Source organism: Azolla caroliniana, unplaced genomic scaffold, assembly GCF_043228905.1.
Source record: "Azolla caroliniana isolate FFs.n. ecotype wild unplaced genomic scaffold, voAzoCaro1.0.p SCAF_11, whole genome shotgun sequence".
Classification (NCBI taxonomy): Eukaryota; Viridiplantae; Streptophyta; class Polypodiopsida; order Salviniales; family Salviniaceae; genus Azolla; species Azolla caroliniana.
The window spans coordinates 18549849-18569101 of record NW_028230446.1 but is presented as its reverse complement, the minus strand read 5'-3'; the positions used below and the strand labels follow the sequence as shown (position 1 = coordinate 18569101).

General features: G+C 36.5%; 2 protein-coding genes across 3 annotated transcripts; both read right to left on the bottom strand.

Moving 5' to 3' along the window:
* Positions 1–968: 968 nt before the first annotated feature.
* On the bottom strand, positions 969–12412 carry LON2 (lon protease 2). 2 transcript variants are annotated; one of them, XM_087327985.1, is made up of 17 exons: positions 12110–12412; positions 9996–10108; positions 9796–9907; positions 8868–9037; positions 8351–8442; positions 6401–6580; positions 6229–6312; positions 5404–5531; positions 5108–5309; positions 4827–5033; positions 4621–4751; positions 4108–4333; positions 3737–4033; positions 3378–3572; positions 3055–3300; positions 2736–2837; positions 969–1397 (listed from the first exon to the last, which is right to left on the bottom strand). In XM_087327985.1, exons 1-17 carry the CDS (start codon positions 12214–12216, stop codon positions 1314–1316), a joined length of 2676 nt encoding a protein of 891 aa, XP_087184111.1. In that variant the 5' UTR covers positions 12217–12412; the 3' UTR covers positions 969–1313. The 2 variants fall into 2 exon arrangements, with proteins under 2 accessions (XP_087184111.1, XP_087184112.1); XM_087327986.1 differs by having other exon boundaries at positions 4108–4321.
* A 1624-nt stretch (positions 12413–14036) lies between these two features.
* On the bottom strand, positions 14037–18825 carry LOC147858266 (FKBP-like peptidyl-prolyl cis-trans isomerase family protein). The gene is made up of 6 exons (XM_087327590.1): positions 18450–18825; positions 15765–15835; positions 15488–15574; positions 14830–14979; positions 14649–14708; positions 14037–14491 (listed from the first exon to the last, which is right to left on the bottom strand). Exons 1-6 carry the CDS (start codon positions 18823–18825, stop codon positions 14441–14443), a joined length of 795 nt encoding a protein of 264 aa, XP_087183716.1. The 3' UTR covers positions 14037–14440.
* Positions 18826–19253: the final 428 nt, after the last annotated feature.

Genomic DNA, 19253 nt, shown 5'->3' with positions numbered 1-19253 from the left:
TTCTCTTCAATGAAGCTACAATAAAGAAACAGATTCTAAAACACCATTATATTCATGGTTTTTGACTCTCCCTGTCACAAAAGAAGACATATAACAACAGTGTTGAATGATCCAATTTGGTCAGTGCTATTGAATCATGATTTTTAAATGTTTAATTCATTGATGACTATCATATTTCATTATTTAAGAGTCATTTGCTATTTTCCAATATGGATATAAATAATTGAGCTTACTCTTTTGCACCTCTGTATATACAGTTATTCTTCAAATTTGTGATAGGTTTTAATCTGCCTTACTCTTTCTGATGTTCAGGAAGAAAAAAGAACTGCCTTTTTTTATGAAGAGAACTAAAACGCATCCCTGAGATTTATATATGGGAGTCAAAATAAACAGATCAGAATTGCTGTCTTTATAGAGTGTGTGAAATGAAATCTTATCCAATTGTCTTATGTGATAATCTTCATACACAATAATCTAATTCCATTATCATTATTATTATAGAGGTAGAACCTCTACCTCATCATTGGGGAACACCACTTTTCTTTTATAGAATGCTTCACGCATCCATGTATTAACTAAGGCGTGTCCCTATCTCAACCAAGTTTTCTTTCCTTTGAAAGTTGGTTCGATCATACAGGCCAGTGCATTGTCTATCACATTGGTGCCACATTGTTATAGAATAAATAATAAGCATACTAATATACTGTACTGAAATGAAGGCACAATTATGGTTTTCCTGTATTAAAATATACCTATGTCTTATGCATATTGTTCTTTGTAACCATATGCTGTTTACTTTATTAAACCACCATTACAATAGCAACTTCATCATGTGTATAACGAGAATAAGTTAATGAACAAAGGGTGTATAAAGAGAATGAGTTAATGAACAAATGGTGTATAAAGAGAACGAGTTAAGGAACAAAGGGAGCATTTACAGTTGCTATGGATGCACCAACTTGACTGTATCCATAAATATGACAATTGATCAGATTATAATATTCCTAGTTAGAAATAAAATGTGTACAGCAGTAAATTAAGCATACATAAAAGACTTCAAAATGGTTTAACCCTACGATGGTTGTCATTGTAACAAGGTCATGTTTATACATAGACAGGACACCCCACCTATATAGGAAACCACTTTGAAGTCATTGAAGTCATGCCTTTCTAATCCATACAATTTACTCCATTTTGAAGAAAAAATCACAATAATCGGTCAACAATGTTATAAATACAACGAACAGTTTTCATAGCATAGCTTTCATTTCCCAAGATTTTCTACATTTCAAATACTTCATTCTTGACTTCTTTCACAACTTAGAATTAAATTTCCAAGGGCATCCACCATCAAATGCTTCATGTAGCACGTCTTCCATCTGATTTGCCAATAAAATCTGTTGAAATTTGAAACAAGAGAGAAAGATCAGTTGACAAATTCAAATGTTGGGCCCTTGAGAGCTTGGAAACTGATCAAGTGCATTGATAATTATTTAGTCTCAACACATTGAAGGACTAAATTGTTTTCCTTAATAGTCTATTGTATTGGTTCAAGCTCCAGGTTGTCTACAAATGAGAAGATTTGAGAATAATGAATCCATAAGAGAATGATTGGAAGTCACGTGAGCTCTCAAGGTCCCATTTTCTTCCACCACATCCAGACTGTTCTATGACTCCTGTTTCTACCAGCCTCTTACCCACTCCTCAAACTGTGCTTTGAATGACTCCTGACATTTAAAACCTCTTTGTCTATGCAAACACTCCCCCTCATGTGAACGTTAATCTTCTCAACTCTCTTCTTTTGGATGTTGACTCTTCATCCTTAACACAGATTCCTCTGCAGTTCTCATTACTACTGCTCCCCTGGAAGTCCTTACGATGACTGAATATCGATCACCTTCTTTTATTGGGCTCAGCTCTATTCATGACCTTCAGTCATGTCTTTCATTGGCATTCACAGTCACAATTTTACACTCATGTGGAGGTAGGATTAAGGCCTCATGATGGCAATTTTTTGTTATCCACAACTTCTGGAATGAAATAAAGAAATTTCTATGCATTCGTTTGGCTGTTAAAAGAACAAAGCCATAGTCTATGCTTCTAGAAACAGGAAAAAGAGAAATAGCTTTTTATGCCCTCCGAAGAGTTTAGTGGTACATATTGAAAGGGGTGATGCTTCTAAATCACCTCCCCAATGCTGCATGGGAAATTGTCACCAGGATCCAGGACGGTCCCAATCCTTGGTAGTGGGAAGTCATTGGGAACAAAAGGCCACAACAGAAAGCATTTGTTTACACAGTATAAAAAAATAGCAATATAAATTTTTTTGTCTGACCATTTTTAGTTCCTGAAACATCTCAGCTGTTCTGGGAAATCTGGGGATTCTCTTGCAGTCTGTTACAAGTAACTACGCCTCAGGATATGGACGGTCTGCTTCCTCTCATACATATGTAGTGACTCATCTTCAGCAAAACTCATAACCACACCCTCCACATTATAGATGCAATAATTAACGTGCTTCGCAGGGGTTTACACTCTTATTAGCAATATGTTTTCATTTCCAAATTGATTTAACTCAGCATATGGACGGTCTGCTTCCTCTCATGCATATGCAGTGACTCATCTTCAGCAAAACTCATAACCACATCCTCCACATTATAGATGCAATAATTAACGTGCTTAGCAGGGGTTTACACTCTTATTAGCAATATATTTTCATTTCCAAACTGATTTACCTCCATATCAGCAAGAATTGCAGGAGGAATTTCCACAAGATCTTTTACATTCTTCGCTGGTAAAATCACCCTTTTAATGCCACAGCGATGAGCTGCTAGTATCTGTAATTAACAATTGGATGTTCTTAATGCATACATGTCTAAAATGTTTGGCTTTAATCTAACAAATTAATGCCACAGTGATGAGCTGCTAATATCTGTAATCAATAATAGGATGTTCTTAACACATGCATCTCTAAAATGTTTGGTTTTAATTTAAGAAATTCATACAGATTAACATAATTAGAGTCCAAGTTCTATTTGCATTACAATATGTTACCTTGTCTTTGACACCTCCTACAGGTAGAACCAATCCTCTAAGGGTCATTTCACCTGTCATTGCTGTATCAGCACGTACACACCGTTGCAGAAAAAGAGACACGAGAGCAGTGACAAGAGTCACTCCTGCAGAGGGTCCATCCTTCGGGACAGCTCCGGCTGGAAAATGGATGTGAACATCTCTATTCTCCATAAGGCTTCCTTCTTCATTGACAGCTAGTTTAAGTTCAGATGCCCGTGCTCTTAACTGTTGTCATCAGCTTCAGCATAAGAAAAGACGATGAAAACAGAAAATTTGAACAATCAAGGCCATAGATCTAGTACCCAGGTGAGAGCAATCTGGGCTGATTCTTTGATCACATCACCTAGTTGTCCTGTCAAATGCAAATCACCTTTTCCAACCATTGCAGTGGCCTCAACAAACTGAACTTCACCACCAAAGACAGTCCAAACAAGACCTACTGCCACTCCAGGTGTAGCTACTCTTTCGGCTGCTTCCTTTCCATCAAATTTTGGAGGCTACATTGAGAAAACCCACTTTCCATCATTAAGACATCATAGCCAAAGAAAATCTTCAAAGAATCATACATTTCTTCTCAGTGACAGATTACCATTTGAATCACCCACACACGAAAAATACACATAACTGTTACGACAATATATACACAACAATAAGATTTTACCCCAAGAATCATCTCTAATGTTGATTCATCAATTAGCAATGGTCCTATGGTTTCAATCGTTGTTGTCATTTCACGATTTTGAGCACCTAGAGTTTCAACCTCCATCACAATCTCCCCCTCCAAGCCTCCTCCAAGCACTGAATTAGATTCTGGCTGTAAGTCTCTTGGAATACGAAGTAGTTGCTCTCTTTCAGCAACCTTCACAGCTGCCGCACGAGCAAGTGCTGCCAAATGTCGTTCAAGATTGCGTACCCCTGCCTCTCGTGTATATCTCTGGATAATGAGCTCCACCATAGGCTGTCAAAATGTAATATATAAACTTAGTTCTAAGTGAAGGAGATAGATGACTAGAAGTATGAGATACAATTTACCTCAGGGACTTGTAAATGATGTGAAGTGATACCATGCTGGTCAAGAACCCTAGGAATAAGATGGCGCATAGCAATTTTTGACTTTTCCTCATGTGTGTATCCAGGTAATTCGATCACTTCCATGCGATCCAATAAAGGTGGAGAAACTGGTTGAACTCTATTTGCAGTGGCTACAAAGATTACCTTGGAGAGGTCAAATGGTACATTCAAATAGCTTTTGAAAGATCTGTCAAAGAAGCAAATATAATAGTTCTAGCATAACCATATAAATTGACTTATTGTCAATGAGTAACATGAGAAATAAAGACATACATTAGACAAGTGGACACTGAGACTAAGCTCGTCAATGTCTAAATGCTAGGTCAGGGATATGCCTTCATAATAAAAGAACCAGTTTTGAAAATTGAGGCCACTGTAGATTGAATATTTATCTAGATTCTACATCCTTGGCTAACCTCAAATTCATTTAATATATAGATGGTCACGAATTTGCAAATAAAACTAAAAGGATACTGATCATTAAAAGTCTTGTTTTGCTCTGGATCCAAAACTTCCAGAAGTGCAGAAGCTGGATCACCACGAACATCAGTTCCCGTCTTGTCTATTTCATCCAGTAACATTACAGGATTGTTGACTCCAACTCTCTGCAATTCATTTAGCAGTCACAATTAACCTAGAATTGTTGACAATTCACTTATCACTCTAGAAAATCTCAATACCTTGATTCCTTCAATGAGCCTTCCTGGCATGCTGCCAATATAGGTTCGACGATGTCCTCGGATATCAGCTTCATCCTTCACGCCACCAAGAGATATACGGATAAAGCGCCTACCCAAAGCCCCAGCAATTGATGATGCCAGAGATGTCTTTCCCACACCAGGAGGACCGACAAAGCATAAGATGGGTCCTCTTGCATCAGGTTTAAGCTATATATAAATCAGATATCAATATACTAAATAAATTAAATGCTTGAAATGTTAACAGTTACAAGAAACCACACCTTGCGTACTGCCAGATATTCAATAATACGCTTTTTCACCTTCCCAAGTCCATAATGTTCACTATCTAGCCGTTCCTTTGCAGCTGCTAGATCAAGTTCACGTTCTTCACTGCTAATCTGCCATGGCAGATCAGCAATCAGCTCTAGATAAGTACGTGAACTACTATAACCAGGTTGCTGCGGTTGCATCTTCCGTAAACGCCTACAGGAAAATAATATTGAACATAATTGACGTTGTATGCTATTGATATAATATGCAGTTTTTTATTTATTGAAATTACAAAATAAAGACATACCGAAGCTCTCTCTGTGTATGCTTCCAGACATTGGCAGGCATCCCAGAACTCTGCAGCTTTCTGTCCAAAGCAACAATATCGTCTTCATCCTCATCAGTATCACCGAGTTCTTCTTTTATGGCTCTCATCTGCAAAAATGAGTTTAATATCATCAAAAGGTTGCACATAGAAACAATATTGAATATGCTTAAATCTTCTTCTTGAGTAAGTGGTCTACAATCTGCAATCTGTCAACCTGCTGAGAGGTACAGTGCATAATAAACCGCTGTAAATATTGTCATGTGTTTGTAACATGGTTGAGCTCAAAGAGAGGCGAAATACTTCACCAAACTGAGGAAATCCTGCCTGCTTTCCTCAGCTGCTCTAGCGGAACAAGTAGAAGAATCTGCAGCTCTTTAGAATAAAACTAATCTCACCATAAATAACAGGCAAGGTCTCCGATATGGTCTGGGTTCACCAGCAAGAATGTGGGCGGAACAGCTCTCCCAGACATCATAACGGGAACAGATAAAAGTCCAAAATTTTATTTTCCTGAAACCTTATAGATAAGATAATGTAATGTCAAGAGCCAGAAGTACTCATTGCGTTGTTTTACTCTTGGAAACACTATTATCCCTAGTGATCTAAAGGATAAATTTTCCTTTCTCAATATTTTACTTGAACCGTGTTACCGTCAACCTTATATGCCCTGTTTGGCCAAGATATTTGCTATATAACTTAGCAATGTTGACAATTCATTTTCCATTCTAAATACTACAAAATCAGAAAATGCAACAATTTAATAAAATGTTACATTAAAATGCCTAGCTTTGTAGATGCATTTACCTGCTGACGAAGAAGAAACTCCTTTTGTGATTTTGATAGCTGCCCTTCTACCTTTTGAGAGATTTTTTCGGCAACCCTTACAGTCTGTAATTGAAATGGAGCAAGAGTTAATGCCATTAATCCAATATACCAGAAACAGATAAACTTTTCATATAATCAACCATGATTTTGCCTGTAAGTGACGAGTTACAAGTTCAATCCCTTTTGTAAGACGTTGCTTAAGATCAACAGCATCAAGCATGGACAAACGTTCCTCAAAACTCCCTTCAAAACTTGCTACAAATATATCTGCCAGTCTGTGTGCTGGAGCTGTATCCAGTAGCACCTTTGTTCGTCCAATTTTCCTCTGCTTCTGAAATAGCAACATCAATAGTGGTATAGATTGATTAACTATTTATATGGTTGAGGATAGAAAACCAACAAATAATGCAACATTGAATAAATTCATTACTCCAAAAATGTTATCATGAGTACAAAAGAACTGCACAAATATTCTGAAAGCTTAATGTGAGGTGAAACCCCTAAATATTGTCGTTATATATTTTGAACGCAAGGAGAATTTGAATGCCCAAATGTGTGGGAAGTAGGTTCACCATAATTTAATTGATTGCAGGACCAAACTGTCCAAAGAAAATTGCCCATGCCGAAGAGTCCAATATATGCAATCAAATAGCCAAAAACATCTCCCCAAATTTGTGAGCAAGGAACTTCAATCAGACGTAATGAGTGCTGTGTTGTAATAAAATGGTTATTTGTGGACAAGTCAATAGCAAATGAATGACAGTTCCATCAGCATGTCCACATGTCTATATGCGGCAAGGCTAAATGCATTCATGAATAAAACTCTACGATTTAGATTCAGACAAAGGAAACTGCTGATTCGGTTGGCTTATCAGAATGCCACAACCATTTTTCCCAATCCCATCTCCAGTGGCATAGCAAACGCCCCTCCCAAATCCTTAGCTGTCATATAACTTGTTTCATGTGGCATAATTCTCTCCTCGCAGATTTTCATTCATTCACTTTATGTTCATCCAGTGGGATCTGTGAGAGTGGTAAATTCCTATAGGAGTAGCTACTTTTGGTTTGGGTATATTTAGAGTGCATGGATTAGATGGCATTGCAATAGAGGTGTGATGAATTTGTTTTTTCCATCAACATCGAAATTCATGCTCCTGATAACTTAATAAAATTATTTAAGACCTTGCTAAATCACGGTGCTTGGTAAGCTAGAAAATGCAAAATTTAGTATGAGATAGCAGCAATAATTGAAGACTTTCATAAGCATGATCTCAGTTGAATGTGATTATATGCAAAATATATATTGCAACAAGTACTAGTTGTTGGCCATTCTCGATCATCTTTAATGGTAATGATTTTAATGTTTTTCTAACCATTTTTGCATGTGCTTTTGAAATGGACTGTCAATTGTGACGTATCATATTTTGTTCCTGTATGATGCGCTCAAGGTATGATATAAAGAAGAATTCTCATTCTTTTTCTCTTAGCATAATATGCCAAATGAAATACATCGCGCTAATACCCGCAAAGTTAGGTGCATAGCTAACAAAATTTTTGGATTCTAACAGACAAGTGTGTGTATTTTATTTGGGTCCAATCGATCAAATTTGGTCTGCAGCGCAGAGAGGGCATTAATTTCTATAACTCTAAACCTTTCCACTCTAGTATTCATTAAATACAAGTGAAATGAATAGTACAATATTATCTATAGTTGTTAAAAAACGCCTATTTTATGTTTAGAATACGTTTTAGAATACTCTACACGTATTCTACGTTTTAGAGCTACCAAATATTTAGCGTATTCTACATATTTCAGCAGTATCTAACATTTCCAGAAAATTTAAATAAAAAATAAAAACTATTTTTTAAACAAGAAGTATTTAACATATTTTATTTGCAGAATACGTATTCTAAGTATTTAGAAAAAAAGTAGAACACTTTTAGAATACTTCGCATACATATTCTATGCATATTGTAGTATTCTACGGCAATGGCAATATCAATACAATCCGGTGGCATGCTACTTACGTATTAATACTTGTTGATTTTTTATTTGAAATCACCATGCATCTAATTCATCTAAAAATTTAGTAATCTGTACCTGCTCAAGAAAAGAAATTAGTTCTCCAGCAATTATCTTGAATTGTCGAGCAATAACTTGCACTTCAGGATCCCTTTCAGCTTGATCCATTTCTACATGAGACATTACTTCATGAGTGTGTAAACTGTGCTATCACTACTAAGGCTTTTAGTACTGTTAGTTCTATTATCCACCAATTGAAGTTGAATGAAAACACACAAAACCAACGAATGCTTTTTTGTAATTTCCTGATTGAAATCTACGACTCTATTTCTTGTGATGGGTGTGCTTTTTTTATTTTTGGTGTAGTACAAAGTCTCATTACCCATCAGAAGCTAAAACATTCGCTTTCATAATTGGAAGATGGAAACTACAAGTCTATTTATTGCGGTGGGTTGCTATTTTCCTGTCCACCAAGGAATGTCCAATTTGCAACATAAAAAGATAAATAGAGAATTTGCAACACTGTAGGAAACATTAATCTTCTTCTAGGCAATGATATCTCGTGTTTATCTAGGGATAACATGTTGAGACTTACCAGTTCGAGTCATGTCAAGCTGCACAACTGAGGCAGTATTATAGGTGCCCCTGGTATTCATTTCCTGTACGTTAAATCTGCACCATCCTTCCAGAACTACTGTGTAGGTAACACGCCCACTTGGCTTCTCCATTCCTCTTGACAAATGAAGTGCTCTTGCTGCCACACCTCTGTTAAAAATAAATAATGCCATAAGTAAATATAAGTGAAATTAAAATACCACCAAGTATATTGAAGGATGAGAATATACTCGATCATGTAACAACTACAGTCCAAGTAAATTAATATGTTTCTAGAAGAACATATAAACTTTCCGAAAGTAAAACAATTTTTTAAAGCATTGCAGCCACAACAAGGAAATGCAAATTTGTGCATAAATATGGGATGTGTTAACTTGATTTCAAACAAAAGAGAAATTTGAGCAGATCCTCCAATTCAAGTTGAAACATGGTCATCAGCTTTAGGAGTTCTGTTGCTGATAAAGAATTTGCATTGGAATCTGAACCATTCATATCGCAACTTTACACTGCCCTTTATAGCATGGGATATTGGATGTCATCTAGTAGCATGGGTGAAAGAAGACATCAAAATACATGGAATTCAATCATAAAACAGATTTTCTTTTAATAAATGTCTGCTACTCTGCTATTTTATCTGAGTCTGTTGTTTACTGTAAGTCTAGAGGATCTAACTATCACATTGATGATGATGCTGATAGGTCAAAATTCTTTATTTGGGGGGGGAGGGGCACTGGTATTTCTGCACCAGGAAAGAAAGGAACTAAGTAAATTATATGCTTATGTCACAGTGTACCTTTGCATCTCAATTCTATATATTCAGTCCATAAGCATCCATAGAAAGACATGATAAAACTATGCCTTTGAGCTATATACTAGTATTGTTTAAAACAAAACAGGCGATTTAGAACCTTGGATGCCACTGAGCAGAGTCATTTGCAGGTTTTCCGGTAACTGGCTGATAGTCGGAAACAACGGCGCCACCTCCTTTGGCATCTTTCTCATCAAGAAATCCACTTGAACCTTCAACATAATGTCAAAACAACAGACCTTTTGTTAGACTTTGTCGTAGACAATACTGAAATTTCATAATAAAATGCATCCCATATACCAGAGTCATTCATGCGAGGAGAAGATGGAGAGTTTTGTGTGTCCTTCACAGGAAGGACACCAATCAATCCCTTCTCCTCCTTCTGCCATAGCTCTTGTTCAATCAATCGGACACTGGAATTATGAAAAGATATCTTCTATTAAAATTATTTGAGCACATTCAAAAGACATGAACTTTCTGTGAATTTGTGCATAGATGTATGCACATTAGCTGTATAACTGACTAATTATGATGGCAGACAAAAAATTGTGTTAAATCAACTCATGGCAACAAAAAGATACAGTTTTTCCAAGGCAAACTCAATAACCAAAACATATAAAGGTAAAGGGTATGAGGAATACAGTTACCACAAGTTTATTAAACCAATTCACGGCAACAAAAAGAAACAGTTTTCCCAGAAGCATACACAATAACTAATAAAAATTCAAAGGTTAAGGGGTTGCGAGATGTTCCTACAGTTTTTAAAAAACTCATAAAAGCACTAAATATATGGTCACTGACTTAGTTCACACCAACTGGTATCAAATGAATTAAAATGATCTATTTAATTACTGAAAAATTGGGAGGAAGCGGAAGAAGGCGAAGTAGAGTGAGTTGGCATCTAACACAATGGGACCTGCAATAAATCTAAGTTCCTTACGGTGATGGCCTTATAAGATAATGTGTTGCCTATTGCTTCAAGTTGCACAGTGTCAGCTCCTCCCATCCATCGGAAAGAGCCCTCCCACTTGCTGTTCACTTTTGTGAGGGCAGAGATACCAAACATGAAAACAACCAGAGTCAATCGAAGATACTGTTTTTGCTGTCCTATGACTTCCGGTTACTGAATAAGATGTGCCTCAAAGGATGATCTTCAGGTTTTCAGGAATGGAAATAAAACATCTGTTATCATTAGAGTGCATAAAGTAGCTATAGGAGACTCTAAAATCTCCAAAAATGTATGAACTAGAGTCTGCGTCTATCATAGTTATCCAAATTAGAACTTGAATATCTCCCTAAAATGTACGAATAGCATGTTTGAAATTGCATCTATGATAGGCATCCAAATGAAAACATGGATACAACCAATTAAACATGGTAGAATATGCAAGATGTTCTTTTGACATTAGATGAACATTGGTATCTATACAGCATAATTAATACAGAATCTTTTACAAAAAAATGAGCGAACTAGAAATAGAAGCCTATATGGGTAGCCAATCAACACATGAACAGGAAAAGCAAAATAGAATGCAGTATAAATATTGCCAAAACAGTACAAAAAGTGAAATGAAGTGCCCATCCTACAATTAACTTACCAAGGGGCTGACAGTTTGCAAAGGTATCTGCATGTTCCAGGAGATGAAATTTCAAGCAGCTCCTTAAATGAGAGAAAGTGGCAACGACAAGACGAGAAAACCAAAGTGCAAATTACTATTAGACAAAGGGGAGTATGACAGTAAAGCAGAGCCAAAAGAAAATTGCTATTATAGAGAGGCCTAGGGTGAACTTGCTTATCTTCATCTCTTATTGACTTTTTTGGCCAAAGCAAAGCCACTCGACATTTGATAAAGATCCTGGTGTGGCTTTTTACTTTTCCTATGTTAACTTTACCACTCTCCGAACTGTAGAACTGACCAATCTCCTCGTCCAGGATATGGATCCATCCAGAGTCAGAAATATATGTAATAATTGTTTCTTAGGTCGTGGACCCTGCCTATTAAGTGTTCTCTTTATCTTAGTGGATAATTTCCATTGTTTCATTTCAAATGACCCAAAATTATGAATGATCAAACAAGACATTTAAAAGAAAAGCTTTTCCAATTATTCTGAAAATATCCATTAGCACTAAATAAAAAGTAAACTACAGAAAGCTAGATGTTTCACAATATTAGACAAATTACGACATTGAAAACCCAGACATGTGCATTAAAATTGTCATGTTTTGTTATATTTTACATTCTATTATCATACAAAAGTAAAGTAATATGGAAATCATTATCAAGCAAGCTTTCCTCATGATTCAATTAAGAATAGTATCCTTATATGTTCATCAGTGCCTTGTTCTGTTCCTCACGATTCTATAGTGATAGTATCAGTTGTTATGACTACATCATATCAATACAAATATCTACCTTGTAGGTGAGGTGCAACGAATCTGAACAATTGCTCCTGGTAGCAGCACACGGTTAGTAAATGGCAAGATGGCCAATGTCTCCGGTAACTCTACAACTTCTCGCATATTTTTTTAACTTAAGAGCCTAGTGGATTCTATAAATATTCAGAAACTGTGATGGCATCCATATATCACGTCCAGCTGAATTGGCAGAATGTACTGCAACAGGAAGGAAGAATTCTGATGTGCCAAGAAAAGACAGTCGAAGAAATTTAGGAAAGAAGCAGGTTGATTCAAGTAGTTAATTAGCTGCAGGGTTCATGTAAAGAAGGAACATGTAATGAAGGAAAAAACTCTATTGACGCAATGAAGACTTTGATAGCAGGTAAAAAAAGGAAGGAAGGGAAAAGAAAAAAGAAAAAAAAAGCACGAAAAAGGCGATCAAAACGAGAAGAAATTGACGAACGGATTTTTTACCTGGTTTTGACTCTTGAGTTTAAGCTAGTACTTCGTTTGTTTGAAGGAAGCAGAATATGTGACGGGGGAAAGATCCATTGAAGCAAATAAAGAGTTAGATCTTAGCAGGAAGAGGCGATCAAACGGAGAGAGGGGGGAGGCGGGAAGGAGGTGCGTGTGTGTGCCAGCACCTGCACCTGCACAGAGAAACACAGAGAGAGAGAGAGAGAGAGAGAGAGAGAGAGAGGCGACAAGATATATATGTATGTATTGTATTGTATTGTATTGTATTGTATGTATGTACAGGAAAGGAAGAGAGAGCAACGACAATTGTGGTTGTTCTTTCTGCTTTTCCTTTCCTTTCCTTCCTTCCTCCTTTGCATCCTCCTCCCGCCACGTGGCACCCCCCACCTTCACCTTCACCTTCACCGATTCGATCCCGATTCCGCCGCGATCCCGATTCCCCCGATTCGTCCCTCGGATTCCCTCTCACTGCCTGATGGGCGATGATGCGTAGCCAGTCGTGAAGGGGACGCTCACCATCCGATGGATCCTAAAACACCCCAACTCAATGGATCGGTAGCCATACCTGGTTAGCAGACAAAGATCAATTGTGAGAAATGCGGCTACTAACAAGCGACCCTATCATTTGACGGAATATCCCTTGGTCTGATCATTCCTTGTGTTTCATATCAGTTCATTGGTTGCACTTTGTCCCATAGTTATGAACTCCATAACTGATTTCTTCGGACCTCTTCGTGTATAATGTGGTCACTACTAATGTTGTTGAGCAAGTGTGGCAAAGGGGAATTGGAACTTGATAACTCTAATTATTCCTATTATGGAGCAATTGTCGTACAAACACTCAACATTGATGAATAGTACATCGGTGATGCCCATGTTGATGTGGGTAGATACATAGCCTTGTGAATATCTCGAAGACCTCGTCATCATCAAAGAAAATTTTGTTGGCAAACCAAAATTTTCCATTTAACCAAGGATGAGTTTCACTTTGTCTCATAATATTGTGTTTGCAACGTTGTTGGGTGAGCCTCGACATAGCCACTAATCGATATCATGAGGTTGAATTTCAATGTGTCATGAGGGGTTAACTTGTTATTATTCAATAATGTTAAGTCCATGGTGCTCTTCAGAGCCTCAAATTTATCACAGCTTCCTAGGATATTTCTAAGGTGAGTTTGATATAGGGGGCAAGCCAATGGGGTAGGTTTAGAACACCTCAACTCTAGAGTTGTATTTCTAGATAATTCTTTACGTTCTTAGAAAAGGGTACAATATCTTTTTTAGCCAAAGAAAAAATAAAACCAAAAAGATATTATTTTGCGTTTAGAGTACCCCTTTACATAATGTGACAACAAGCAACTTTAAAATATCTATTGAAGGAGACAATCAAAACATTTGTTATCACATGAAAAAGATAATATGATACTCTTGGCCTAAATTAACTGTCTGTTGTCGTACATCAAACAAGAAGGTCATTGATTTGAGCATTATATTGAAACAGAATAATATTTGATTTTAGTTTTACAAGTTTACAAACTGTTATAAAGTTGTTTGCATAGTATCTTTTTCAAAAAAATTAGCAAGGTAATTTTTGACTATCTTTCAAGGCACGTTGGCAACAAGATTTTTCTTGTGATGAGAGAGACATGAATCTTCAGGATTGCCTCTACTACATTGGTTATGAATCCGTAACTCTTTATATTGAGTGAGATGCATTGGCTGGCCAAGAAATGATAACCGAAAAAATGAGGACACGTCAAGTGAATATCAAGTGCATAACTCTGCGTCTTTCAATGAAGTAATGAAATACTTGCAGCTTTCAACCACTCAAAACAGCCAAACATTAGGGGAGCCTCTCTCCATTAGGCATTTATTTTCCTATTTCAAGGAGTTCTACGTCCATTTGAAATGTTGCACCTGGCTGCAATACCATGAAATCCATTCATAAGAAAATGGTAACTAAATCAACATAACAAGCATTCACTTCATGGCTCTTCAAGGCAATAACAAATAATGGACAAACTGAAAGAAAGTTAAAATCTAAGTTACAAAAAAGCAGACGAGTAACTTCAACCCACCGGAATTTCATTCGAACCTTTCTCCCCATAACCTTGGTCTGGTGAAACAATTACTCTGCGCTGCAAGTAAAAGGACAATTGTTTATCCTTACATGCAGATCTTTTGTGGTTCACACAAAAAGTTATTAGGGCTTTGGTCACAAGAATGAAAAAATGAAAGAAAACCGCCTAGCAATGCTACCTTGCCACCTACACGCATGCCTTCTGTTACTGAATACAAAGCTGGTGGTGGCTTTGGTGCAGCTTGTGCTGAAAATAGCCCATTGCCATTTTCTACAAACTCACGTTTTCTCTCTTTACCAGGAACTGAACCTACAACAAATCCATACGGCTAAACGTGCACATGTTACAAAATCTTAACTTTGACAAAATCATGAAAGAAAGTAATTATATTTCAAAGCAATCAAAATATTTAGCTGTTGCACCATGGAAAATCTGGAGGCCAAATATGAGCTACAAGCTTTCCACACAGAATGTACTATATCAATAAAAATTCTTACCATCAAATAACTTTTGCATGCACAATTTCAGTTAGTACAACAGAAGGCAAGCCTTTTTTGTTATGTTTTCCAGAATGTCTTTGGAAAGGTAAGTGAATTATGATTTTCATAGAGAAAGATGAATGCAAATTGATTGGCCTGATGTCAATACTTGAGAAAACCAAATAGATTTGATGTCCTTGATCTACTAGACTACAATTTCCAATGTTCCAACATATTATGAGATCTTATCTATCATCATTTTTTTTTATTGACTTATATGAATCCTTCAACTTATGAATGGTAAAATACAAATTTGTTTCTTTTCTTTTGCTTTTGTTTCAACTTGTTCATAGAAACCTGTGCTATAATTCGATTGCCACCCAAAATTTTGGATTCACGGCTTGAGACAGCATCAATTCCACGATAAATGCAGTCAAAATGAACCTACATACATAATAACAGTAAATAATCAACATAAACAATAACTTTAATGTTACCTATTATTGAGTTATCAAATCAAAAAATGATCCGACTAGAACCCACATGAAATAATTCCATTCACAAATATGTACACTGTAAACTTCCAAACGTTCTGCTGAATAATTCCATTATTAATAATAGAGAAGAGGATTACCAGAACAGATTGACCCTTCTCTGCTATTGGACCTTTCCCTTCAAGTAAATCATAAAATTTCAAACCATCATCTGTCATGTTTAGCCAGAAACGAGTGGTAAGTTCTCAAGCCAAATTATATTTTGCAAATAGATAATACTTTCAAGATTCACAAGACAAAAATAGAGAACTTAAACCAGGAATACAACAAGTAACGGACCCCAAATAATGAGAAAAAGAAAGGGGAAAGAAAGCAAAATTTAATCATTCCAGAAAAATAAAATGAAATGAAAAAATGCATGAAATCTTCAGCACATGGCAACTCCAGATCAAACTAAACATGATTGTGATCTAGTTTGTAGCTTAAAAGGCCATCCTAGTATTGAAGAAGACTATCAAAGAATCTAAACGGCATGATCCTAGAGCATCCCAAAATGTCCCACATAGGTCTTCGTAGCCTGATGAATATGTCGTCCTTGTCAATGGATTGTGGAGGAGGATCCCAGAGTGATGATGATCTGGGTGTAGGTTCATTTGTCCATAAAATCTGAAAACAAGTGATGGACAGCTGGGAAGGCATATCCAGCTACTCTTTGTGGCATGATTTCACGAGATTGTATTAAAGGTCACAAGTTAGCAAGTATTTCCAAAACGTTACTTAGCCCTCTGCCATTTACGTGTACAATGTTCACCAATGATAGGTCATTAAAGTCCATTGATTTAATCTCATTTCTCACCACTATACAAATAAAATGAATAGGGTTCAGGTTTTCATTTGAGGACCTGCATTCCCTAGTCCTGAAAACAAACCACCATACAAAGTTCTTCATCTTATGCATCCTTCCCTCTTACGAGTTACATCTTTACCAACTAATCTGCCACGGGAGGTACGTTCCTTCTAGCTTTCATGTGGAGTGGTGTACAGATTTGTTGAGGAAATAACAGTCGTGTTAGTACAAAATGGTATAATCTTGAAATGACCTTCATTCTATTTACTGGGCATTGTCTATATCGTCACTACGAGGGCTCTGAACTCCTCAAGTATGCTGTCAAAGAAGGGGATGATTAGCCTTGACGTTTGAACCATATAAGGTTCTCCTTTTTTCTGAGAAAGAAATAGAGAATATAGTGTTCGCTTAAAACCACAATATCTTTGTATGTTAATTGTAATAACATAGATGTTCCCTGTTTTACCAAAATAAAAGTGAGAGATGACAAAAGAAAGACAGAGAATATATTCTTCATGAGCAATTTATATATTTTCCCAGTAAATGCGTCAACTATGAGAAAATAGGCTATTTTGTAAATAATTACAATCAGGGTAAATTGGCAGCTACTGTGGTCTCTTATGCAAGTGAACTGATTGAGGGAATGAAAAGAAATAATGGAGAAAATATGGTAAACCTCTTAGAGACAAAGATCAACCTTAAAACTCTCTCAGCTTAAAAATACACCTACAATCCATGGCAATAATTGTACTTGTGTACAAAGATAAACAAATTTTCGGCATGTCGCTATATATTACAATGTCATCTTCAGTTTTTCTTGTTCTATGCCACTCTCTTAAGCAAAATAAAACACACCATATGTCTACATGGTCTCAAAATCTAGAGCCATACCATCTACTTCCTTTTTCTGAATTAAAAATGCTCATGTTTACTTCACCCTCATAACATTGGTCATCCTGGAAGATAACACATTGTGACTAGCAATTCATCAACAAAAGTTCATGAAGTGGATTGGAGAAACACTCAACTAATGCACCCCCCTTTTTGAAGGTAAGAATGTTCTTTGTTGTAGATTAAGTCGAGATATGAATCAAATATGTACATTATGCATTCATCAATGTCCCAATGCTTGTAGAAATGAAACAACTCTATCTACATACACAATGGGACTGAATTTGTCAACTATTCAAAGCACTGCTTACATCTTGTACCCTCTTAGAGTGATGAGTCATTTGTACACTAGTATGTATATTGATCACATACACATTGACAATAATTATATGGGGTGAGCAAAATATAAGTTTGGTTATTGTCATCTAGAAATGTTATTAGGTCATATGGCCTCTTCTATTAATTTGACTTTACGATCCTTTTGTCTGTCATGCAGAGAAAAACTTGCCATTCAACAATCTCTCCAAATTATAGCAATAAGAGATGTTGGAGCATTTGAACCCTCTTCCACATGAAGGAGAGGAATAGCCTTACATCGTCTCTAAATTCAGGTGCATATCTATAAGAAGAAAGCTTTCATGGATACAAATTTTGGATTCTAGTAACGTTTGACCAGAATGCTTCTCTTGTTTACATGGGATATAGGAAACCTTAGATATAGCGTATTTTGTTTTGAGAATTAACAATACAAAGAACTGGCATTCCAGACATTTTGCCCTTACGCAAAATTGGCAATATTTTATGTGTTTCTCTGTGTAAAACTAGATTTTTATGTGAATCAGTCGCATAATAATCCAAAACACTATCGAGAATCTAAACTAGCGTGTGTTTTGATAAACAGATAAAAAGGGGGGGATTTTGGCATGAACCTGATCTATGTAACTATGACGAATAGTAGGTAATTTGATTAGTTGAAAACGCAAAAACAGGTTTCTCATAAATAAAGCTCTTCTTATCATTGCGATCACTGCCAATAGAAAGAAATACATAAAGATAGAAAGAAAAAAAAAAAAGGAGAGCCTCTTACTGTTGGTTTGGTATTCGTCGATGGGGATGTCTTTCTTGTTTCTGCGGTCACGAGCCAGCGCAGGAAGAGGAAGGGGTAGCAGAGTTGTTGCAGGGGCAGCGATGGCGGCAGCGAAGCTCCAGATGAAGCGGCGAGAGCAGTAGCACTGTGGGAATGCCTGGGAATTAAGTTCTCGAGCAGGGAGGGTGGAAAGAGGAACAGGAGATAATGCACTTCCACGAACAGCGAGGACTGAAGGCGACGCCATCGAAGAAGAAGAAGAAGAAGAAGAAGAAGAGCGAGAAGGAGAAGAAGAAGAAGAAGAAGAAGCAACAAACAAAATCAAAATCCTGCAATGCTGCTCATCATGTGGCACACAATCAACTAACGAATTCATCGCGCAGGACGAAAGAAAGCTTATTGGGTGCGGGGTCGTCCCGATGATCCGGTCACTCTTAACAATCGGCAACGGTTCGGTTCGACAGGGTCAAAACCAAACCAGTTTGGAACCGAACCGTTTTAAACCATTAAAAAACCTGAACCGAACCACGAAGCCGTTAAATTTCTTTCAAACCATTAAACCATTAAAACCGCGGTTTCGTGGTTCTGTTTCGGTTTTTAACTTAGGTCAAATTTTTAAAAAAATTTAATTTAAAATATTTCATTTTTTTAAATTTTTAAATTTTTAAAGATGTTCCTTTAATGTGAGAATAAGGTCTAAAAAATGAAAAGATTGTTTAAAAACAATTTTTTTAACTTTTTTTTTAAATAAATAAAATAAAATACCGTTAAACCGTTTAAACCACGGTTTCTGACTGTTGAAAC

Coding starts and splice junctions, on each gene's coding strand:
- LON2 (XM_087327985.1), bottom strand. CDS start 12,216: ATGCGAGAAGTTGTAGAGTTACCGGAGACATTGGCCATCTTGCCATTT. Junction 5,034..5,107: donor AATATCTGGCAGTACGCAAG/GTGTGGTTTCTT, acceptor ATTTATATATAG/CTTAAACCTGATGCAAGAGG. Junction 3,573..3,736: donor CATTAGAGATGATTCTTGGG/GTAAAATCTTAT, acceptor TTCTCAATGTAG/CCTCCAAAATTTGATGGAAA.
- LOC147858266 (XM_087327590.1), bottom strand. CDS start 18,825: ATGAATTCGTTAGTTGATTGTGTGCCACATGATGAGCAGCATTGCAGG. Junction 15,836..18,449: donor CGACGAATACCAAACCAACA/GTAAGAGGCTCT, acceptor TAAACATGACAG/ATGATGGTTTGAAATTTTAT. Junction 14,709..14,829: donor GCATGCGTGTAGGTGGCAAG/GTAGCATTGCTA, acceptor TTTTACTTGCAG/CGCAGAGTAATTGTTTCACC.